The sequence below is a fragment of the Antennarius striatus genome, chromosome 15 (assembly GCF_040054535.1).
Source record: "Antennarius striatus isolate MH-2024 chromosome 15, ASM4005453v1, whole genome shotgun sequence".
NCBI lineage: Eukaryota > Metazoa > Chordata > Actinopteri > Lophiiformes > Antennariidae > Antennarius > Antennarius striatus.
The window spans coordinates 10,364,072-10,388,995 of NC_090790.1; the positions used below are offsets into that span (position 1 = coordinate 10,364,072).

At 38.9% G+C, this 24,924-nt stretch overlaps 1 protein-coding gene across 2 annotated transcripts; it reads right to left on the reverse strand.

Moving 5' to 3' along the window:
* Positions 1–13,417: 13,417 nt before the first annotated feature.
* On the reverse strand, positions 13,418–24,519 carry si:ch211-282j22.3 (ER degradation-enhancing alpha-mannosidase-like protein 3). 2 transcript variants are annotated; one of them, XM_068334477.1, is made up of 20 exons: positions 23,604–24,519; positions 23,466–23,511; positions 23,059–23,159; positions 22,457–22,496; positions 22,217–22,329; positions 21,918–22,071; positions 21,192–21,326; positions 20,648–20,753; positions 20,154–20,251; positions 19,872–19,997; positions 19,673–19,756; positions 18,748–18,831; positions 18,445–18,569; positions 18,097–18,262; positions 17,753–17,910; positions 17,529–17,646; positions 16,472–16,642; positions 16,223–16,388; positions 15,897–16,088; positions 13,418–15,569 (listed from the first exon to the last, which is right to left on the reverse strand). In XM_068334477.1, the coding sequence occupies exons 1-20, from the start codon at positions 23,753–23,755 to the stop codon at positions 15,307–15,309; spliced, it is 2,598 nt and encodes an 865-aa protein (XP_068190578.1). In that variant the 5' UTR covers positions 23,756–24,519; the 3' UTR covers positions 13,418–15,306. The 2 variants fall into 2 exon arrangements, with proteins under 2 accessions (XP_068190578.1, XP_068190579.1); XM_068334478.1 differs by lacking the exon at positions 19,673–19,756.
* Between the last annotated feature and the right edge of the window lie 405 nt (positions 24,520–24,924).

Sequence of the window (24,924 nt, forward strand, 5' to 3'; positions counted from 1 at the left end):
TACTGAAGAGAAGCAGTATATTTATAACACACCGCTCTGAAAAATAAGATCTCCATTGTATTGTAAAGACTACAAATGATTTCGTGCCAAAATTTCTCCTGGGATTGAAAAGATGTATCCTTGCACATGAACCATAAAGACTGTCTGCTTCACAATTTTTTTCAGAGCTTCCAAAACTGAAGTGCAGATGGGACGAACCCTACATTCTGGTTTGACAGCCCTGAATGTTGAACATTCACCTCCTGCCACTCAGGAACCATTTCTAAATGCAACACTTCATAAAGTGAACTTTAAAAGAAAAGTGCAAATAAAATAGTCAGATTGGGTTGTTGTGGTGAGAGTTATGGAAAAAAAGAAAAAGGCAGGGTTAGCTCTCTACTTGCTATCATAACATCTATAAACAGCTTGGAAAGACAGAGCTATCGTTTTAATTATTTTTATTTGAAGAACGTCTTCACGGAAGTAATCTAATTAACTTTACTACACTATTAGTGTCCGATTGCTATAGTAAGGCAGCTCTTGCTTTGATTGCGCTCACTCCAGAAAATACAACAGACAAGCTGTTCCAGGACTGTTTTTGGTTGTACATTGTGTGTCTGTGTCTACAGTAGGCATACTCCTGTGTGTAATATATTAAGCTCACTTAAATAATCACAAAAGTCAAACTGGAAGAATTACAAACAGAGAAATTAAGATCACATGAGATTACATTTTAAGATTAACATTTATTAGCCATGTTTGATCACTTCTTTCTTCTGATTGTTAATTCAAACCCAAACAGACAGAAATAAATACCTATTGAAATTGTGACACTATTAGATTTCTTCAAACTACTACTGTTTTAAGGACCTTAAACTGCCTAGCAGTTTGTTAAAGGATTGTTTTTAAGATTTAAGTGATTACAAATAAAGTCCTTTATTTCTTGGGCCTTGACTTAGTCTGAACTACCCAGTGAGCAGCCTGGGAGGCTCAGACATCCACCTGCTGCCTGTTCTCTTCCCAGACTTTAGGACCGAAAGGCTCAGAGCAACACAACATAGCATCTAAAAATATATATAATGTATTATCTGCCCTAGAAATTATGATGGATAAATTATGATTATGAATGAATCGTGTTGATGCACAAAGTTATGACTTTGCTGGAGGAAAAACATTGTAAACAGTCACGTAGTTCCAACTAACAAGAGCATTTTTATATGGAAATCAATTTAAACAAGTAAAACATTTATACATTATGGTGAAACGATGTCAGTAAATTGGGGTTTGAGGGAGTGTAAACCGGATGAAAAAGAGATTAGTATTCCAGGAGATAACCATTCAGGAGGTCATGCTATCATCATCAATTGTTCTGTCAGTTTGTTTTTTCTGCTTATATGTCCCTTATCTCACGTTAGTTTATCATCTGCGTTACCCTGTGAGCTTCCCATTTTTCCATTTTCTCTCAATGGTGATTGTCCTGCTTCTTTTTACCTGTCTAAATGCATTCCATAAGTCTGTGTGTTTCTGTCCTCTGTTCCATGTTGTCATTGATGTTTCGTCACACTGGGCCTATCCATTCAATGCAAAAGAAAACATACTGGGCAGTCTTGTCTTTAGTCATAAATTGGCATCGTTGTTAAGCTTGATTCCATCTATACTTTATGTTTTTGGTTGTTTCAAAGCAGAGATTGACCTTTCAGTGGACGCTGCTATAGCTAGTCAAGTGGTACCATCTGGGGAGACTGTATTGCCTTGGGAACCGTCTGTTTCTGGTCATTCTAGGGCTAAGTGCTAAGAAGCTGCCTGGGGAATTTGCATTATTTCTTGAAGTTCTGCCATTAGGGATGTTGCATTGTACTCTTCTTGAACTTGAGAAGGAAAGTGAGCAAATGACTTTAGTTTAGGACACACTTACTAAATACAAATGAAAAATTAGTGATAATTCCACCATGTTCTGTAATATTTTCTGTCAATTTCTTTAATTTTATTTTCAGGAGTTTATTTTCAGCACCAGTCAGCACCACACTGTCAGCACAGTACAGTGCAATCTATGCAGTACCCATAAACTGGATATTCATTATGATATTTTGCACACCTAAGTAGATGTTTAGTCAAGGATGTACATTTGACATGTCTCTCATCTCTTGTTCCAAAATAATAGTGTCACAATTCAGCGGTTACAACTGGCAATGTTTTCCATAAAATCACAACTGCACTAAGAATCAGTTTAAATTCCTTTTTCAATATCTCTCAATGGAATTTTGGGTCCTACAGCTATTGTAGGACCCAAAATAAGTTGGCAATTCAGTCCATGTATGCAAATGAATATCGATGGCATCTCTGTTGATAAACAGTGGAATCACATTTGTTACTTCTTCTATGTTTTTTCCACAGGTGTCATCTGAGCTGGGACTCTCTGACATCTGTCATCCCTAGTTGGTCAATATTCCAAAGAGATGGTGGTTTTCAGTGATTTCCTGATGCCCACTGACTTTCCAAATTAATTTTAGCACTCCCAGCTGTTACAGCACCTCAGGCCTTATGCTCAGTATTCTGACCTTTTCAGGTAGATCTGTTTCAAGGTTATTCCCTCCTTTACAAAAAGATCTTTGTACTCTGATGGTGCACAGCTTTAATGGATATACTGTCAAAAAATATGTCCATTGAAGTTGGGACGTTATGTAAAACGTAAATAAAAACAGAACACAATAATTTACAAATCATTTTCAACCTATATTCAATTGAATACACTACAAAGACAAGATATTTAATGTTCAAACTTATAAATATTACTGGGTTTTTGAATTTGATGCCTGCAAAGCGTTCTAAAAAGCTGGGACAGGGGCATGTTTGCAATGTGTTACATCACCTTTCCTTTAACAACGTTTAGTAAGCATTTGGGAACTGAGGAATGGCAATTGTTTAAGCTTTGTAGGTGGAATTTCTCAACAGTCTGGGGTTGAATTTAGTTGTATTGTATTGTTGTATTTTGCACTCCATGATGTGGCATGAATGGGGAGACGTCTAGACTGCAGGCAGCCCAGTCTACTACCTTCACCCTTTCACTCCGAAGCCACACTTCTGTGATACGTGCGGTCTTGTCTTGCTGAAATAAGCAGGGATGTCCCTGAAAAAGAAGTTGCTTGGATGGCAGCATATGTTGCACCAAAACCTGCATGTACCTCTCAGCATTAACAATGCCCTCGCAGATGTTCAAGTTACCCATGCTATGGGCATTAACACCACCCCGAACTATCACAGATGCTGGATTTTGAAATTTGCATCGCTAACAGTCCGGATGATCACAACATCCATAATTTCCAAAAACAATTTGAAACGTGGACTCATCAGACCACAGCACATTTTTCTACTTTGTGTTAGTCTGTCTCCGATGAGCTCGGGCTCAGAGAGGCCGACGGCATTTCTGGGTGTTGTTGATATATGGCTTTAGCTTTGCATGGTAGAGTTTTAACTAGATGTAGTGACAAATTGTGTTAACTGACAGTGGTTTCCTGAAGTGTTTCTGAGTCCATGTGCTGATATCTTTTACACATTGATGTCAGTTTTTAATGCAGTGCCGCCTGAAGGGATTGAAGGTCACGGGCGTTCAATGTTGGTTTTCAGCCTTGACTTTCGCGAATATGCGAGGGATTTCTGTAGGTGTGTGTGTGTGTGTGTGTGTGTGTGTGTGTGTGTGTGTGTGTGTGTGTGTGTGTGTGTGTGTGTGTGTGTGTGTGTGTGTGTGTGTGTGTGTGTGTGTGTGTTCTTCTTCTATCTTCTTCTACTGTGAAATGTTGGATTCTTTCACATTGATATTAGATTAACACGTACAAACTACCATTGATATAGACCAAGTACACTCTTTCATGGCAATGGTATTCCCTAACAACAGTGTGCACTCTCCGCAGGGTCGTACATCCTGCCACACTGTAAAACATTCCAGTGATTTGAGGTACACAACAAAGAGTTCAAGGTGTTGATTTGGCCTCCAAAGAGTCACAGCTCACAGGGTCTCTGTTAATCTGCTGCAGCTTTTTGACAGATAGCACAGCACACTTTAGGGGTCGTCAGAGTTGTTTTGTTGTCAAAAGGTTTCTACCATTAAAAGAAAAGTCATGTGGTGTCCTGTGTTTTCCTAAGACAAGACCTTCATGCATTTGTCATATCCTTTTCATGAAAATTGGAAAGTCCTATAAAATGCTTCATAGTTTTGTGATTGAAAGTGATTGAATGTATTTAACAAAGCATTAAAAAATGTCAAGGATGAACGATATGAATTCTCACCAAAAGACTCTGGAATAGGTGCTTTTACTATACCCATATTTCAAATATATTTCTGTTTGTGTTTGACCAACTTCTTCTTTAGAGACTACACTTGGCTCAGGGCGGTTTCTGACCTCTAATCTGCACAAATCATCAGAATCCGGCAGCTGACATGTGACAATGAAACCCCATACCTGTATAAAGATTGTTTTTCTGCCCATCACTGGTGGACCGAAGCCTCATCTCAGAAAATTTACATTTATATTACAAGTAAACTGCGAAACCAAATACATTTTTACAAAAAAACATAATTCTGATCAATTGTGTTTTCTATTAACAAAATGTTGTTAACATGAAAGTTGCTACATTGTTCAGAATAGATTACATAATTAACTTGCCATGTTTGTTTTTTTAATATTTCTTTTCCAGGTCATTTAACTGGCCATCCAAACTGCTTTTGTTGTCTAAAAATAACTGCAGATCATAATGATAACTTTTGTATTATTCAAATTGAGGCATCTTTTCTTGGGAATTTGGTCAAATATAAAACACTGTCATGAAATTTCTTCATTCATGTTTCTAAAGGGACAAATCTGAATAGTTACACTTATGTGGTCTATCAATGTAAGAGTTACTTTCATAAATTAACACTATTTTGACATGAATTATATCAATAATATATCACTAATTTGAGACAAAATAGGCAATTTATTTTTACAGTGGTTTATTTCTGTAGTACTCAGGAATCAAAGTCTGTGTTAGATATCTTGTTAGCAAGGCTGTGGATTATATCCTCTCACACTTGTGTTTGTTAAAAGCTGATGAGTTCTTACTTCTTGTTTTATATCTAAACCTTGCTGCTGTTCTACACGTAATACGTCTTTATCACTTATTATGGTCATATGATAAATAGTCTCTATCTTGAGGGGAGATTTCTCAGAATGAGAAAATCAAATTAATAAATAAAATGGAAGCCCATAAAACCCTGGTTTTCCTCATATTCACCTCTTTGTATATGCAATTCCTTGTGCATTTTATCTTGAAATTCATTCACTGTCTTCCCAGAAGGGAGCACAGGGTACATTTGTATGGATGACTCATGAGATGCGATGTTTTTACAGCTCTTCAGTGGACACACCAGGATGGAGCCAATCAGTCCACAGGATTGAACAGCACAGGACTTTTTCTTAATCTGTCCTTATCGGTGTGGACTGACTTACTGCAGAACCACTGCCTGCCGGGAAAACTCCTGTCAGTCCAGGTGGTCAGTTCATCATAAAGCATGAAATATTAGGGGAACGAGAGGATTTTGTCCAGTTGTGTGCTGTGTCTTGTTGAAAATTGCAGAAACAGACTGCAGGCAAAATTGATATTTTTTAATGTCTTAAAATTTATAAATTGGTTACATAATATTTTAATCCTATTTTTTGCATTACTTACTGTAGTTTGTTATGTATAACAGTTATGGTTTGTCATTTATGAACTACGGGTCGCAGATTTGAAAGAAACAATACTGCCACCAACAGGTCAAAATCACACAAACGTATTGTCTGTGCTCCCACTGACTCCATCTGTTCTTTTACACCTGCAGGTAAATCTGTTCATATGTTCTCCACCATGTTTTGTTTCTCTGCTTTCCCTGGTCGGCTCTAATTATCTGCACAAACAACAAATACAAGGCAAAGTGATGAGCACGAATAACATGAAGGAAAAATCAGAAAGCAGTGATTTTACCTGCTGTTGTGTATATTAAAGCTTTTCTTTATAAATGAAGTTGTTCTACTTTAGGTTGTTTTTTTATATATAGGTTTAAGTGGAATACTTAGTTTGTGTTCAGGTAAAGTACTTGGTGACAAACTTTTATGTTTAAGATTCTCAAAGTACAGTACCATAATAAAGGAGTTATAATACTGTAATTGGAGAAATTACAAATGGCTGGATAAAAAATGGTTTATCAGCAAGATATGATTACTCTGTGAAGCAAGAAGATGAGGCCATTACTCCTGCTCCATCAAACGTTATTCTCCAGTCTTAAAGTAAAGATCATCTTATGGGTCTTAATTTCCTCTGCATAGAGGAGCTGCTGCCACTACCTACAGTGCGTACAAACCTTTCTCTGCACGCAAATTTCAGACCAAAAGAAACTCCAAGGACAAGAAGAGCACAAAGAAGAATCGGTCAGCGCAAAATAACGGGTTTGTCCTGATGTTATATTTACAGCATCATGAGTTAGAAGCAAACAGAGACAATCTTGTCACACTGCACACTGAAATGATTGTGATGATGGTAGTCAGTAATGTATTCTCCTTTTCAAGATTAAAGGCTGAATCATCCAACCCACGATATGTATGACACAAGTACGCCTATCTCACTTTGATTAACTATTGTAAACACACTGTCTTGCTTCTCATGTGAGTCCATGCTTGTTCTGAATAGACACAAATTAACTCTGTATCTGGGACAAGGATACACATATCTGTGTGTAATTTGTGTGAAGGACTAAAACTCAATATTTTGAATTGTTAGCAATTTCCTTTTTAATGAAATATATCCACGTGAAGGCTGATGGCGGAAAAGCAAACCAATTTTTTATGTTCTTCAGACACCATCATCCCTCCTGGTCCCCCCCCCCCCCATGTGTGCCATTACAGTTTTCATTATCAAAACTCTCAGAGTTTACAATGAGGGTGTATAAAACCAATGGTGATCTCAAAGTTTTAGTCAGGTTCCAGCTCAGCAGTGAATAACCACACTGCAGTTACAATGATTATTCTCAATGCTCTCTTGAATATTGGTACTAGAGGTTAATACTGGAGCAGTGACTCTCAAATCTGTTGTGATAGGAGTTGCATACGGCCCCTGTGATTACTGTAGGTCAAAACCAAAACACCGGTTTGTGTTAAGCTAAATGTGTTTGTGTCCAACTAATGCACCACTAATAGCCAACTGACTTACCAACATGCCTCAGGCTTCTAGGTTCTTCTTTCTTCGTAAAAATACAGTTATGTCAAGTTTAATATGAATACAAAATAAAGAGTGAGAAGGTGGAAATAATCTTTGTAACTTTAATAAATGAGCTCAAATAAGTCTTGCAGCAGAAAGGTGAAATATATGGATTTTTTTTCTCTTCAATCGACAATGAAAATAGATCCACATGGCTTTATGAACAGTATGTTCTCTAACATGGACATGTTGTGATATTTAATAGAATGCAAAACAGACATCTTGGAGCCCAGTGTATGGGGAAGAACATAATGATGTCAAGGTTTCATGATAAAAACATTTAAATGTAGTCCCCTTGAGTTATTAAATGATAACACATGATAAAACAGTTAATTAAATAAAGTGGGAGTACAAATGATTACATTTGGTGTATATGTTCAATACTAATGGGTTCCAGTTATTTTATTGAATGCAGGTAAGTTTAGACATTAACGCACAATCAACCGTAGAAACCCTGTCTTTTATTTACATAATCTGAAGGTCCAGCAGCCCAACATCTAGTTTTAAGCCTATATCATGTACATACACACATGGTAGACATGTGCTAGCAACAGATAACAGTGAAGAATACTGTCAGAGCTGGGAACATGCATATTCAATTTGAAATTCATCACAACAACTTCTGGATTTCAAGAAACCAAAGATTTCTCCTCACACTCAGTCACACTTTGAAAGTGATTTAAGTTTAATAATAATTGTAAACGGGTCTGGAAAATTGAAACCAGATGATGATGATGATGATGATGGGATAAACCTTGATGAGAATTTAAACTGAGCTGAACAGATTCAGCATCAACACACAGCAAATGGTCGATTGTTATCAAACGGCTTTCAGCTTTTGCTCTCAAACTGTGTCAAACTGCCATCTAGTGTTCAACCATTTATTCAGAAGCAGATCTGTTGACATCTTCCTCTTATTTTACCTTTGACTTGTTTCATAGAGTGAAATGTCTTCTCTTCGTCTGTCATCGATCCCTGTAGCCTTAGATACCATTGGTCCTGTATGGAGGCAGCTATACATTGTGCGTGTCATCTCTCACATGTACTTATTTACTTCTTGTTCTGATGGAGCTGGTCTCAGTTCACAAGCACCAGCAGTGACTTATCAGGGTCAGTTATCTGAGCTTCTGTCATGGCTACCAGAGGTGGCTTGGGCTCATGTCTCAATCAATTGGCTCACCCTGAGATAAAACATCTCTAATACATGGATAAGGCTACAATAATGCAGGTTAAAAAAATCCATTTGTTTAATTGGATTTTCCTCATCTATTTTTTATTCATTTATTTATTTATTGTATATAAGCTGTCCAGCACGAGCATTGGTTAATAGTGATGGCTCCTTTCGTAATTGGATTTTAAGGTCAGGACAGCCTCGAGGGTTTTGTTCTCTATTCTCTAAAAAGTTATGGCCAACAGTTAAGGTTCCGGACAATTAATCTGTGGATAAGCACTCAAACACGCTATTCAATGTCAATGGTGGAGAAAATTCAGCTAAGTATTTAAGAAAGACACATTTTAATACAATATTAACCTTGTTGGTTTAAAACCTTAACTGATTTCTGGTTTACTGGCAATATAGTTAATTTCTCATGTTGAGCATTAACTTTGTGAATTTCAGTTATGCCACAAAACCACAATAAAAACACAGTAAAACAAAAACAAATAAAAATGCCTCTGTCATTTGTAACATTTCCCTTTCTGGCTCTTATTCTTGCTATCTTCATAGGGAATAATAGTTTTCACACTTTTCTTCAGTCTTTTGCTTGCAAACCAGTCCAGGATAGATCACATGTATTCATTTCCCTATGTGCGATCCTCCTCTGGGTTCGCTTTGGCAGCTATATGTCAGTAGGGACCATTAAATTGCCATGCTACATTTAGATAAAAACATTTTCTCCACATAATATTTGGATTTCCATGAAAACGTGATGGCATCTGTTCATGGTGAGTTCGGACTGACAAAATAGCTGCACTTGGAATGTATCCCTTTCCTGTCCCTTTGAAACACAGTAAAATTACTCTTTTGTGTCGACTGAAGGATGACAGCATGAGGTGCAATCATGTTCTATTTACGTGGATTAATGTATGCTTATTATGCCGTGAACTAGTTTGATGTATGCCCAGACACTCATTAGTTAAAGTTAGAGTGAATAACAGGAGGAGAGGAGAGTGATTGTGAGGAGAGTGCTGCTGCAAGAGCTTAACTTTTTTATATCACAGAAGGAAAAAGGAAGATGTTACTCATCATTATTCTAGAAGCTGGAACAGAATTCAGAATTACATCGTGCAGTAACTGTCAGGATTTTCTACAAACTAATGCACGATACAATAGCAATAACTTTTTGTTTTGTGGACAGAGTCTCTTTGTCTCAGGAGTGTCACACTGAAAGGTCAAGGAAGGAGTTGGGGGCAGTGTTAAAAGGAAACGTTTCACTAGCAGGTGTCATTTTAATGGCTGTCTCAACAGGCCAATGTGTGAAAGGCAAGTATACAGTGGGACTATTAATTTGTCCCAAAGTTAATTTTCAGAGGCAGAGGCATCATCCTTTTTGCAGTGGTGTATTTGTCCAAACAAGAAACTGCGAGTATGTTATAAACAGAGAAAATCGAAGACATGATTTGGCCTTTTTTCAATGTCAAAAAATTTGAAATTGGTAATTTAGAGTTCTTAAGCTTACAAAGATAAGTAACTATTAGCCCCTCATTCTGTAATACTTACGGGAACCTAAATACGAAGGTGTTTCAGGGACAGCTCAGAGAGATTTTTACTACTTTTTCCACTAATATTTGACTTGAAATGTATCCTGGCATAGTGAGGCTGGTCATCAATGCTTTATATTCAACAACGTTACCTCCAGGCGCTCTGACAGAAGCCAAGGTTAGGAGACCGAGAACATGGGAGAGACTTCACACTAACAGCTGAGAGGTGGAAGGAATGGTTAAATATTTCAGAGGAGATGGTGCTGTTGCATTAGTCTTGCAAAAGTATGATATATTCTGCCTTTAGGAAAAACACGAGAAGCCACGAAAACAACGAAAGTTCTCACACGTGATACCAGTATGAGAGGCCGTATTCTCTGCCAGGGTGAGCTCACAGCATATGCACGAAGACATGAGTTGAGATCCAGCACGGGACACAATTGTATTTTCTCTAATGGGTATCTTCAGAAACCATTAACTCTGACACAATGATCTGTGTCGTACATACCATTTAATCATGATCCCATCTAATCTACAGCGTCCGTCATAGCATAACTACAGTATGTCCCACAATGCTCCTTTCAGAGTGACTGGAGCTGATATATTAATTTGTGATAAAATTATTTGCATGGTGTTGGCAGCATCTTTCTTTGACTCCAACAGAGGGAGGCAGTGAACGTTAATCAAAACGATCCTATGTTGCCTTTATTCTCAGAAATGTAATGGTTAAGAGAACAGAACTTAATTTCCCCCACTGCAGTTTGTTTCCTCCATTCCAGTCTCTGCCAGCTCCAGCAGGCTGCTCTAACTGTTTCTAAGGGACTCTCAGTAGGAGGCAGCCACCCCATAGGGATCAATAAAGGTAATTAGTGGTAGAGCAGGTCCCATTAAAAGTCCAGGTATGAACAGAGGAGTTGATCCTATCAGCCGAGACACTATTAAGATAAGGAAGGCCTCCATTCCTGTACCTGTGAGCTGTTCTGTAAATATCCACAAGGTTAATGAGCTGTTCCATAAACTCCTTCCAGGGACAACATCACTCCCCATTTCTTATAATGGCTTTTGAGCACATACTCATTTTAAAACACTGCTGCATCAGAAGGGAATGGTGTGTGTGTGTGTGTGTGTGTGTGTGTGTGTGTGTGTGTGTGTGTGTGTGTGTGTGTGTGTGTGTGTGTGTGTGTGTGTGTGTGTGTGTGTGTGTGTGTGTGTGTGTGTGTGTGTGTGTGTGTGTGTAGAACAGTTAAGTGAGAGGGGCGTGGAGGGAAGATGACAAATGAAGGAGACAGATAATATTGATGTTTTTAATCAGGGAGCAAAATCGGGGCAGAGCATTTTTAATTTTACAATAAGTGAGCGTACAGTTTCCCCTCCCAAGAGGTACAGATCATAATATTGTTAAATCACTTTACATCTCCCCTGAAGAATCGCAATCGAATCACCACTAAGAGGTGTTTTAAAGCTTTCAGAGAGCGTGCGTGCAGTAGCTGCATCTTCAGGCCTTCAAGTGATTGAAATTGCTCTGTGTTTACATCACAATTACACAATACCTATAAAGTTTATATCCTTGTCAAAGGAATGGAAGGTAGGTAGATGAATACAAATTGTGAATCGCAGTACGGTATAGGGAAAATATCAGAGAGCTTTGGCTCCACAAAACTAAATTTTGGCTTGACTTTAATATTGACTACCTAATTATCTTCAATACGTCAGGGTCAGGATTGTTAACTTCCATGTGGAATCAACTGACCAAATATGAGAACAGGGACAATATGAGAGTCTTAGGTCAGTGGTCACACTCTTCTTTCTCCATTTGTTCACGTTGGGGTCCAATTAAAATCAAGGAAGGGGAATGGGTCAGTGTGGTTGGATCTCGATAAAAGCAGCACCGCTTTGGCCTTATGAGCTCCAATCATTCCTTGGGAATGGAATAGGCTTATCTACGAAAGGCCTGTATTTTTTAAGAATTTCTCCCCAAGGTTAGTCAGTAGGTCAGTCACACAGTGAGATTGTGGATTTGAATCTATTCCTGGAGACTCTCCCTGTGTCTGCATCGCTTCTCTCAGGATCTCTTCCCCAAGTATGGAAATATTGCAATACAAATTTTATTCATATCGTTCATACAAGTCTATTCAGAGTGCTTTACCTATTAAAAACATCTTTAAATGTAAGAATGTTAAAAATAACATGAGAGAAAAAAAGGCACTGTAACACGGCACTGTAACACGCTAACCACTGCACATGGTGGCGCAGTGGTTAGCGCTGCCGCCTCACAACACGGCGGACCCGGGTTCGACCTCCCGCTCTGTGCGGAGTTCGCATGCTCTCCCCGTGTCTGCGTTGATTCTCTCCAGGTTTTCCGGCTTCCTCCCACCTCCAAAAGCATGCGCTTCAGGTTGATTGGCCGTTCCAAATTGCCTCTAGGAATGAGTGTGTGTGTGCATGGTTGTCTGTCTTTGTGTGTGGCTCCGCGGTACACTGGCGTCGGGCCCGGAGTGTCCCCCGCCTCACGCCCTATGCCGCCGAGATAGGCTGCGGCTCCCCGTGACCCGATATAGCAGTGGTAATCTGACGATGACTGACTGACTAGGAGAGTGTAAACAGTAGATAGATCCATGTGATAAAGGTGAACTTACAGAATGATATAGAGCAAACAAGTGTTTTAAGCCCTACATGAGCACACCTCAAATGCTGGGTAGCTCCCAGGTTGTTCCTTTCACACACAGGAAGACAATCATGGATGTACAAGTAATGTTCTCTGCTTTCTTTGTGTTGAAGAAGACTCTGGTACTTCATTTTGGTACTTAACATTGAAGTAAGATTTATGTGTAAAATAAAAGCACCAGTGCAGACATAATGCAAAACGCAGAGAATGAATCCATGTTTAGAATGTGGTGTGATTAGAGTGTAGTGCCTTTTTTCAAGATTGGTATACATTGTTCACTTAAAGTCATATTGATTTTCCGTTAGACGTTAACCTTCTAGTGGGTGAAATGTGTCGAGCCTTGAGGCCCTGCCCCAATGCTACAGACAGCACGGTTCTCTTGTTCAAAGTTTATTGACACTGTGCCTGACAATGCAAATATTCCATACACACTAGACTAAAACTGAACTGTCAAGAAAGAGAAAAATTGCACCTCCTTTTAGTTCAGTTGATTTTTATCTGCATATATTCTAAGAGGCCTCCGCAAATCACTAATCTTAGATGTAACTACTCAAACGGCTCATTAACAGATACATCTTTTATAAAGTAAAATCTTAAAAGGAAGACATACTAGTGGAGGTAATGTCAATGTATAGTTTATTTTCTGATTTCTGCTTCTTCATTTTGATGGAATATTTATTGCTCACATGCATGTTGAATGAATATACGGTACATTTTTTGGGGGAATTGTTGAAAATGTAGAGGGCGCAGTAAAATGATACAGAAAATGTCATAGAACTGCAATATAGGAAGACAGGATGAAAGGTAACTGGTTAAATTGTGATTTTAATATTTTAATGAGGCTACCTCAACATACAGTCAAACAATAAAGATGTGAAGCAGAAAAGTCTTATCATGTATCTCTTTTGGCGTGTTAGATCTTTTAACAGAGTCAAAAAAAACAACAACAAAAACCAGCTGGATTTAAATTAAATACTACGGACTCCGCCATGGTCCTTTTCTCCACGTGAAAACATATCAGTCCACAGCCCTGAGGTATACCAGTTCATAATGTCTCATACAGGCAAACAAAACCTATAAAATGTTACATTGCATTAAGAACTCAAATAAACTAAGTCAATAAAACAAACTTAAAAGAAAAAAAATACACTGGCACAGTGTTTTTTTCTTCACAAACAGCTCACATTTCATTAACGCAAGACAAAAATGGTGAATCACTGAGAATGAGGAAATTAAAATGTTCTATATCTTTCTGAAATGCTGCATTAAATTAAAGGTAAGAATGCCCACTGTGTGATTTAGTCCTGTCAGCAGCAGGTTCGCTTCAGCCAGACAACAATCTAGAGCATTTGAGTACAACTGTATCTTTGGAGATCAAATCAACTGCCTTTTCCAATTTGGCAGCATTTCATAGAAAACCTGGCTTTACACCAGCGATCATATCTTATTGGATATTTCTAATTTTATTTATTTTAATAATTTTGGGTTTAAAGTGCAAAGAATTCTGGGACTGTGAACAACTTATCATGGTGCATTTAGACCAGGGTTACACAAAGGCTTCAGTTGTAAAAAAAAACACACACAAAAAAACAACTTTGGTCAATGTTGTGTTAAAGATGACATGGATAATTTAGATTTTAATTAAGATGGTTATACAATTTTAATTCACCACATGATGAAATTCATCTGAAATGATCTGTCTGGCTGTGATGAGTGTACACACACGCCCACGCGCACATATGCGTGAAATCTAAAACCCACCTGCACACATTTCATTAATTCGTTCAACAGAACAAACTGCATTCACTCTTAAAATTCCCTGAAATTACAAAATAAAATCAACACTCCACATTGGCCCAGGGTCTTCTCCTTCATCAGGTTCCACTGTTTCACTGAGAAGTTAGTGTGGTTAACCCCTACTGGCAAGGTGACAATTCAACCAGTGTTACTGAATATTCTACATTAGTGAAGTGAAATCTGCAATAAACAGTAAAAACAAATTGCGTTGCATAAAACCTAACAGTACAGTTCCATTTTCAGAGGTGAGAGCATAAGTGCAACAGAAGTCAGCATCAGTGTGACTCGATATGTGAGGGTGACCCGCTTCCACTCCAAAGTAACAGGGGTTTGAATTGGAACATCAAGTGGCCGACCATACACAAGTAGTGGAAGCTGGTCGGGTTTTCATTACGCTAACCTGCCCCCTCTTGCTCTGCTCACCTCTTGGCTCCACCCATCAATGATGTTGCAGAAGCTCCATGTAAAGGTACATTTGACAGTTTTTTTTTTTTTTAAATGCCACGATGGCAAAGAAGGGGTATGTTTAAAAAATTAAAAGCACCAAGTGTAGAGCATATGCTAACATTAGCAACACAGCAGCCGTGGTGTGGTCACCACCTGCCTGGCTATCGTAGCCTACAGCTTTTAGCCTTTAACTGCTAAGTTTAGTCTCATAAAGCAACATTGCCAGGAGACCTGTGCCACAGAGAGGAAACACTTCACTTTGACTCTTATAAGTCGAGGTAAGACGAAAGCGCACGCTTCACCCCTCAAAACCTACCCTCATTAGTTAACAATAACATATAAGGTTGGTCATTTGGGGCTCCATCAAGGGCAGTGAGGGGCTCTGAGGCACATGTTATCCATAACCTGACAACGTATGTCAGAAAACTCTGTTGCGTTGAAATCAGCAGTGATCAAGGGTTGGAGTCCAGTCCATTGTCGGAGTTCTGGGTTTGAGATGAACCTGAGGTGCACAGTTCAGTTCTGTCATTCTCTGACACCTCTGCACACAACCGTTGCTGATTCCGTTGACCTCCAAGCATCTCTTCCTTAAGTAGCACCTCTTCTTTCTCAAAGACAAACTCCAAAGTGGGTCCTCCAGCGGCTCCTTCCTCCAGCTCCCCCTCCTCCGTCAGGCGCAGTTTGATGTTCATGCCAAATGATTTTTCTGGATTATCTACCCAATCGTGATGAAAGAAAACACAGGAATAGGTGAGATTTCTCCACACAGTTTTATTTTTGTTGTAATTGCAGTTTTTTTTCTCAACAGTGAGTTAAAGTTTGCTTACTAAAATCCGGACATTACATCATTACATCAAAGTTTAAAACTAAGAAATGTTGAAATAACCAAGATAATGTAGGATTTATTTTCTCAGAATAAGCTGTGTGCTCACACAGGTAAAGTAAGTTAGATAGAAGTCCAACATATTAGTGGTTCTGGCCTTTAAATAGGGTTTGTTTAGAATATGAAATCAAAGAATACTACCACCTTCCTTGTCCTTACCTTGTCCCAGCTGCCTCTCCTTGGGCAGCAGCAGCACATCCACATTACGATGTTCCTCTAGAGCAGCTGTGAGCACACTACCTTCATGGCTGAACAGGAAGACCAAAGGCAGGGTAATGTCTGCAGTGGAGTCTCCATCTCCAACCATCTGAAAGAGAGGAGTCTCCTCGCTGCTGCTTCCGTCACGGTGGTCTGGGAGGAGATAATGAAGTAAATGGAATCACTGAATTTGTTTTTTAGGTCTAAATATATTATATTTGGCAGGTATTATACGCTCTGTGTATGTAGCTTTGATGTGGATCAACTCCAGTGGGAATCATCCTCACCTATAAAGATGACTCCGACGGCTCCTGCCTCCTGCAGTCGGCGAGCCTTTGCAGCAAACATGCAGTCACCGCGCAGAGCCAAGGCGATGTGGCCTTTAAGCTCGACTGTATTATCTATTGGCCCACATGCAGTGTAGGGTGATGCTTTCACAATACGACCCTTCACCTGCAGCACAGGGGTTTGAATGTGTTATTGTAGGTCATTGAGTTTCTTATAGCGATATAGAAGGTGTCACATTGGTAACTCACCCCATGCTCCTGCTTGGCGAGGTCCATTCCAAACTTTGCAGGCCCTGCTGTGAGGACCGTCCTGCCCAGAAATGGGGGTGATATGAGTTGGACTATATGTGGAACAACCTCATCCTCCGGAGTCTGGTTTACCTCTGCCACAAGTTTTAGCCGATACACTCCCTTATGCTCCTGTAGGGATCCACGTGAATAAAACAAGTGGCATGTTTACGTCTAGAAAGGAACCTTTTTGTTTTAGAATTAAAATTCCTATTAATTCAGTGCAATCAACCCATTTAAAAAGGCTTACTGACTGATGAGGATTTGTTTTCTTTTGGTATTTTTTTAATTCACAGTTTAAGATCTTTTGTGCATATTTTGTATTTGAGAAACAGAATTGATTTAACAACAGGTTCTAAGATTGACCTGTTTGGCACCATTGAAGCATTCCTACATTATAAAAATGCTAGAATCATTTGGTTGTTTGAAGCCTTCATTAAAACCACATAAACAGAATTGTGTTTCAAATCTAGACATTTTTTACAAGCATTTAACTCATATGAATGATCTTTTTTCCATTGTTTTACCAAATTCAACTAATTTTTCAGTAAATTCAGGGAGAGAATTTTTAAGTCATTACCACTTCGACTAAGCATGATAGAAATCATGAAAACATTTATAAAATGCCTGTTTTAGCACTTATATGCTTTTCTAACTAGGTAATTATGGCACAAATTATACTTGAAAACAAGACTTTCTGTTTTAGACCATTTAAGAAAACTTTGTTTAATAAAATTTTAATTTTAAATAGCTGCAACTCAAGGATTTAAGAGATGACTAAATGCTCTGAGGAAAAACCTGTGCAGCATTGCACAACACAAACATTATTCAACTTTAAAATCAAATAATACGTTTGCTCTGAGAACTAGGATTTTTAAAGATTTGAACCAAATAAATTTTTATAGGGATGTCTTATCTTGACAGTGTTGTGTTCTAAGGACTTGAAGGTTAATATGTACAGATAAACATGTGACTAGCTAAGATACAGCAGAACTAGTGGGAGTAAAAATTAAAATACCTTGTGATTCCCCCTGCTACCTTCTATGGCCTCATTCAGTGGAGTCAGAGAAATGCCCATGCTTTTCAAGAACTCTACAGGCTCCATGCCGTTATCATGGAATGGTAATTCAATTTCCCTGTAAAGTACAAACAGACCCAGTTTACAACTCAAAGTAATCCTGACTTAACACGCTTCACTAGGGATTTGACTCTAAAATTAAAAGCCCACTGGGGTCCTTCTACCTGAACGGTAAGGGATGGAAGGCTCGCCCCACTCCAGTGAGGTACTTGTAGCCATCCCGGATGGTTTTGGCAAATGAAGGGTTGTTTGGAAACAGCGTCTCCATGCTGGGGCAGGAGTGTGTGAACAAATCTTCATCTTGGAAAGCAGGAAAAGTCTCCTAAAGTGCAGAACCAGTAGTTAACATTATGGCCATTATATTCTGATGACAATTCATGAAAGGCAGAGATCATTTCAGTAAAATTCATTTTAAAAAAAACCTGTAGTACACTACACTTTTGTAAAACATTATACAGTATAGACTAAGGTCATATATAATACCACTTAAATTAACTTGAGCTCTTACCGTATTATTGCCTTGACATGGAGGCTTGGTAGTCGACAGAGATACGGGGAGAAGGTGTGCCTCTGTGGTGAAAATGTAGTCATCTATATCGATTGGAAGCTCACTCTCCTCCGAAAATAGTAGATAGAGGTATTTAAACATCTCAGCTAGAAAGAATGAGTCCATCCTATACGCAGACAAAAATACATGAAGAGAGAAAAAAGATGTTCATAGAATATATTTCAAGAAGTAAGAAGTCATTTCCAGGATTTTAACAGACTTCTACCTCAAAAGTTTCTCTTCCTAAAATCTAAGAATTTTTTTTCCCCCCACTGTAAACATGTGCCTAACAGTATTTATTCTGCATACCTATCCTCATGTGTCCCTGTACGAACGTCTTGCACAGCAGCAAACCCACAAGGCACCCTGGCGTAGGCATTCAGCTTTTCCACAATGGACTGTCCCACTCTGAGGTAGTAAGGGTCACCAGTGGCCTGCAGAGATCATCAGAACAGCTCTATAACACATCCTGCACAGACCTCTTTGCTATAAATATGCTTTGTGTTTAGAGTGCAATCATGGTGCTGAGTGATTAATTAGTTCACTTCTAACAGGCCACTAGCTTCACATTGTCAAAAAAAGGATAAGTGTTCATGTTTTTAGGTTTTTCACCTTGTAGAGGTAGTAAGTGCTTTCTGCAAACTCTGGTCTGAGCAGGTGTTGGCCCCAATGGACACGAAACTCTGTGGTGAACGCCTGCAGGGAAATTAGGCCAAGACAGAAAAGTACTTCAGTGATGCTGGATTTTATATAGAATTCTCATTGGAACTTAAAAGGAGCTGCACATTACAGTTTGATGATAGGATGATATTCAGGTTTGTTTTGTCCCCTTAGTACTTATGATTCTGTTATAGGAGACAAACTGCACTGAGAAGGACCGCTTAATAACTTAGAATATTTTTCCACCATTCTGATTCATGTTAAGGTTCTCAGCCCTCCAGGTCCAAGTAAATCAAGACAAGCAAAAGATAATCCACTGGACTTGCTTTAAAACAGTTGAGGATGTTCCACCTCTCATCCAAGAGGCTTTTTCAGGAGCTCCTTTATTTGTTACACTGTTTAATCAAATGGATTTAATCGAATACTCCCATCTGATTACATTTAAAAACTTTTATTTGTATTCATGGAAAAACCATTACTATGTAAAAGCACAGTGATATACAATTGTGTAAAATATACCATCATCATTATGACCCACCCCCAATAAATGTTATTAATACTTTAACTTGCCAATATGCAAGAACAGTACGTCATTCACTAGAACCGGCCACATGTGGTGGCATTGATTTGTGCTGTACAGGATACTTTGTGCTCACCAGACATTGACCAATCACAGATCTGTAACATTTACATGACCTTCTAGTACCTGCTGGGCTAACTTGGAACTGCAAACAAGGTGTTATTTAAAAAAAAAAAGCAGTATCAGGTACCAGTTGGTTTTTACCTACTGGAAACACAAAGAAGCGAACAGACCAAAGAAGAAATCAGCAAACACCAAGCAGAGGAAACGGGGCAAAAGACTGCAGAGAATCTTTACCTCTGGGAGAAATTTGTGCTGTTTGGTGACTTGGTAAAGCATTTCATGAGTCTCAATAGCTGGTTTCAGGTCTCCTCTCAAAACCTGTGTGAAAAAATAGATGGTACTCCCTAAAAATGAGTCTGCTTCCAGCCTTTCTACAGTGCTCTAACAGGGATAAATGGGATTAACAGAGTGTATATTGTGACACATCACTGACCTGTAAACCAGGGAAGAATGCCAAAAGAGAGTCCATCCAGCTGCGTACACTCACAGTGGGGTTGTGCATGTGCACACTGAGCAGCAGGGGAGGTTGACTAATGTACTTCATAATGGCACTGTAGTGCTGAGAAACATGAAAAATACGTAAGTATTAACTGAAAAATATTTTGAAGTCAAAATTAAACTGTACACAGCATGGCCAGGAATGAGCCACTGATATAGCCCGCTGAACAAGAAAACACATTCAAAATGCTTCGAAGTAGACGTTCAGATGACTCACTATGTTGAATCTGTCCAGAAAAACATCGTCTCCTAGAAGTATGTAAGCTTTCATCAGATACTCATAGTATGAGTCGATACCGGCACCAACACCACTATCTGAAAACACGGAAAAGAACAAACTGGTTCATTCACAGACTGTTGATAAAGATTCAGTGTGTTACTATGTATACATACATGCCACGATGGCAAAGAAGGTGTGTGTGTGTGTGTGTGTGTGTGTGTGTGTGTGTGTGTGTGTGTGTGTGTGTGTGTGTGTGTGTGTGTGTGTGTGTGTGTGTGTGTGTGTGTGTGTGTGTGTGTGTGTGTGCGTGTGTGTATCATGTACGGATTTTTTTAATCCACTGAAGAGATGTGTTTTCACTTTAAATGTGCGATGGATTTCTCTCAACTTTACTTTTAAAACAAGGTCAGTTTTATTTTTACACAATATGCACCCCAAAGGGCTTCAGACAGCAAACTTTAAATTTCATGTGTGTATTCAAAGTGCCTCACCCCTCCGGACCCATTCTTCATTATGGATATTAATGACAGTTCCCACCAGGTCACTTCCTCTCTGTCTCCTCTCCCACAGAACGTCCAGCGCTTTTCTTGCATTTGCCTGTAGGATAATCATGGAGATTTAAATGAAACTAAATAAATTATTCATTCATTCATTCATTCATCTTCTGAAACGCTTTATTTGCCGTAGCGGGTCACAGGAAGCTGGAGCCTATCCCAGCTGTCATGGGACTTGAGGCGGGGAAAACTCCGGCCACGACACCAGTGTGCTGGGGAGCCACACAAAGACAGAAGACCATGCACGCTCACACTCACTCACTACAGGCAATTTGGAACGGCCAATCAACCTGAAGCACGTTTTTTGGAGGTGGGAAGAAGCCGGAGAACCCCGAAAGGACCCACGCAGACATTATTTATGTTGTGGTTTTATCTTTCTGCAACTGATACAATTTCTGAGAAAACCAATAATATACAGCATATTTATATAAACCAAATTTAACAAAAAAACTTAATTTGTGGAGGCAGCAAGAGGTTGTACCTCAAACACAGACTCTCCTGACAATCTGCTGAGGGCAGCAAACTCCAGGATCATCGTTCCTGCGCATGCTGTGCAGGTGTCTGATTCAGTGCCTGTGCGTGAAAGTGGGTTTATGACTCCATACCGCAGGTTCACCTAGAAAAACAAAAAAGTAAGTTAACGTTGTCACCATAATCAGTTTAAACTCCCTTTAGTCACTTATTACATAAGTAATATATAGTTCAGTAATTCCTCAGTGACTGACTGATTATGTGGAACTATTTTATGTGAGTCTCTAAATAAACTAAGAGTGTACTTAGTAAATACAGCACTACACAGGGCTTACAGTCAAAATGGAGATAAAAATGACAAATTGTAATTATTCATCTGGTGTCCTGCCTAATTTCAGTAGATCGTTAACAAAATAGATGTTGAATTTAAACTGCAGAAACTCTAGTTTAAAATTATCTAAAACTTTTTGTTGGAGTTAATTTTATCTCAACATCACATAGGACAAACTATGGCCTGCATAAGCCTTATTTTTAAGACAGCTGTTTCTGAAAAATGCAAGTTGTTATGATGTGTGCGACTCATTGATGAATCTGCAGAAAATACAAAAGCCTCAACTTCATAACTGGCTCAGAAGAAACACACATCTTCCTTTTAATTCAGAACGAGGTACCAGCACACACATGCAATACACATATTAATAAGTCCTATGACATTTAACAATCAAATTAGGAATACCTTAGGGTAAGGAAGGCCACTTGTAGTGTTAAAGGCAGGCAGCAATCGATGACCCAGCTCTTTGGCCATGTGTAGGAGCTCATCTTGATACCACTGCATCCTCTCCCCACGTTGACGTAGCAGGTCAGCCATCACGTGTGCTCCCAGAAGCCCTCTGTATAGATTTACAAGCCGGAAAGAGATACTGTAGGTAGACACAATGCTGGACAATGCTGCCTACTAACAGAAATGGACTATACATTAATACAGACACACAGAAACAGACACAGAAATCAAGTAAATAAACCACAGCTTCATACCCTAAAACCCTGATGTTTGTCTCGAACACAGACACCACCACATCATTGTCCAGACGTACATCCCTCACAGCCTTCCTTACGGCATCCTCAAACTCATCAAGCTTATTTAAAACCTGTTCTTGCACACATGAAGAAACACAAACAAACAGAAAATCTTCTGTCAGTTAGGAAAGAAACTACAAATGCAGATCAAGCAAATCAAACTATTTTTATACTTAGAGAGTAAACGCAAGTACTCACCACCAAGGTATCAAGGGTGTCGATGAGTGTGAGTGAAAACCTGCAGAAAAGAAAGAAGGCATAGGAAGAGCCTTTAGAATCTGATCCAGTATCATTTGCAAAGAATGACATTTGAATGAAATTCCATTATGCAGCATGTGTGTTACATAAAGGAATGTATTTTAAGTTTTAGATTTACTGCCATCATTTCACTGACCTAAATTTGCATGTAATTGATGCATTCCTGTAACGCAGGCATCTACACTTTTCAATTACATGTTCGAAAAAGCCGAGTACTATAAAAAGAAATGTCTGTCTTCTGATTATTGATACAATAATTTACAAATATATTGGCTTTTATTTTTATATTGACTTATTTGCTCCCATAAAAATGTATTTGTACCCTTTCAAATGACTATATTTGCATAATTTTATGTACAGGTAGTCATATTATTGGAAACTGTGACTTGAGTGCTTGAAAAGCAGCTGTAACTCAGTCCTATGAAGGAAGACTACGAGGCCACAGCACACAAAGTCGGTTGTTTTTGTCTGCTTGAAAATATAACAATGATAATTAATTCATGTATCATGATATATGATGTGTTTTATGATAATAAACGTACTTCCCCAGTGAGTCATCAATGTCTCCTCTATTGGGCTCCTCACCACGGACTCTGCCCTTGCAGCTTAGAGGCATAAGCTCATCTGCTGGATAGGCATATTTCTACAATAAAAGAAAAACAGCATTTGTGTGCAAGTTTCATTTAACAGTTGAGATACTCTTGATGGAAGACAGCCAGAGGGTTGAGAATTCTCTAGACAGAAAAGGAACGCACACCTCACAGCTAAATGCCTTACTGCTGAATCACGAGTTCTAAAATGTGCAGAAACTAATTCAATTCCCAGTAGCAACATATAACAGAAATAAAGAGCACTACAATTAAATTGTGTCTTCAACTTGTCTTAGCTTTCCACATGCAGACGGCATGTAGTGATGATGGCAATTTTGAAATCAAAATACACAACTTACCATATAACTGCCATAAGCATGATCAAACATTTCAATAATCTGATCCCTACAAAGCAAAAAAACAAAATTAATGAAAGGACAAAATGTCACATTTTGTATATAAACAAAATAATTAATGCTTTTAAATAAAATGGTTACCTGATGACATTCTTCTCCTCTGGTGTCATACTCTGGTTCTCTTGACATTTCACACAGCCAAGGAGACTGATGATCAGCAGGGTCTTCAGTATCATCCTGGTTTCAGAACTCTGGACTAGTTCCTGGTGCAAGTTATGTCCTAATTTCTTCATATATCCTTTGTTTGGGTTAAGAGTTACTAAGGACAAACAAACTCCTCATTTTGGTAGGATCGTATGGAGATAAACGTTAGCTACCTCCCAGCTCCATGTTGCTGTATCCAATGTGGCTGTAGTGTGGTCGGTCCATTGTTACTACAACCACAACATGCCCAACGACCAATTCAGCTGATCGTATCAATGTAAACAATGGAACTAGCTAGCTAGCTAATTACAGCGGAGCCTCAATCAACGCTCGTTGTTGAAGTTAGCCTACAAAGACTAAAAAACGTTCACGCTTTAAATGATGCACACTCCTTGTCGAACCAAGAAATGTTAAACTAGTATAACTATTAAAGTCGTGACCAAATCGATGGCATGATGAGACAAGGCAGCTAACTCCGGCTAGCCATCACAAAGCTGAGAGGTTCCCTATTGCTTGTCAGCTCGCAAGTTGAGAATTTGCCGTCAGTGGTACAGCTCAGTTCGGTACATTAACAAATGAATAAAGACTGAAATATGTCGAACCTCATCTTGCTCCAAAATTTGTGAATTGTATAAAGTTGCTGGAATATACAGTAGTTACAATTCTCGATGACACGTAGAGTATCAATAGAGCCTCTTTGATGTCGAGTGCCGAGCTGTCAAAGAACGGGAAGGACCTTAACGAGACTAAATTTCACACAGATCTTAAACTGACAGGAGATTTGCCCGTTTTTCGAAGTCCGACTAAAGTTTGAATTATGACGTATTTACCATTTATTATGCTTTGTGTGTCATTACATAAATTATACATTACGATTGTGTTAACATTTCAACCTCATTGTGCAAAGGACGGCGGATGATTCGCCAATCCAAAGCGAAAGCGTTTCACCTTCCACCTTCCAGACAGTAAGCCGAGGAAAAAAAACACTCTGAAACACACTACTCGCCAGAGGGAGGCGGGGTCAAGGAGAAAATGTTTATAAAAATTCACAGCTACGGCGGAGTGAGCGTCCTCACAAAGGGTCTTACTAGACCCGAGTACGTTACTGCTGTCTGGCGGACCAGGTGTTCCACTTTATATGACACGTCGAATCTTTGACACCTATCAAACGTTCCACATTTAGAATCAAGACTGTCAGTACTGTATGTGGGTTGCGGGACCAGAAATGTAGCAGAGTCCCTTATAAATCAAGAAGATG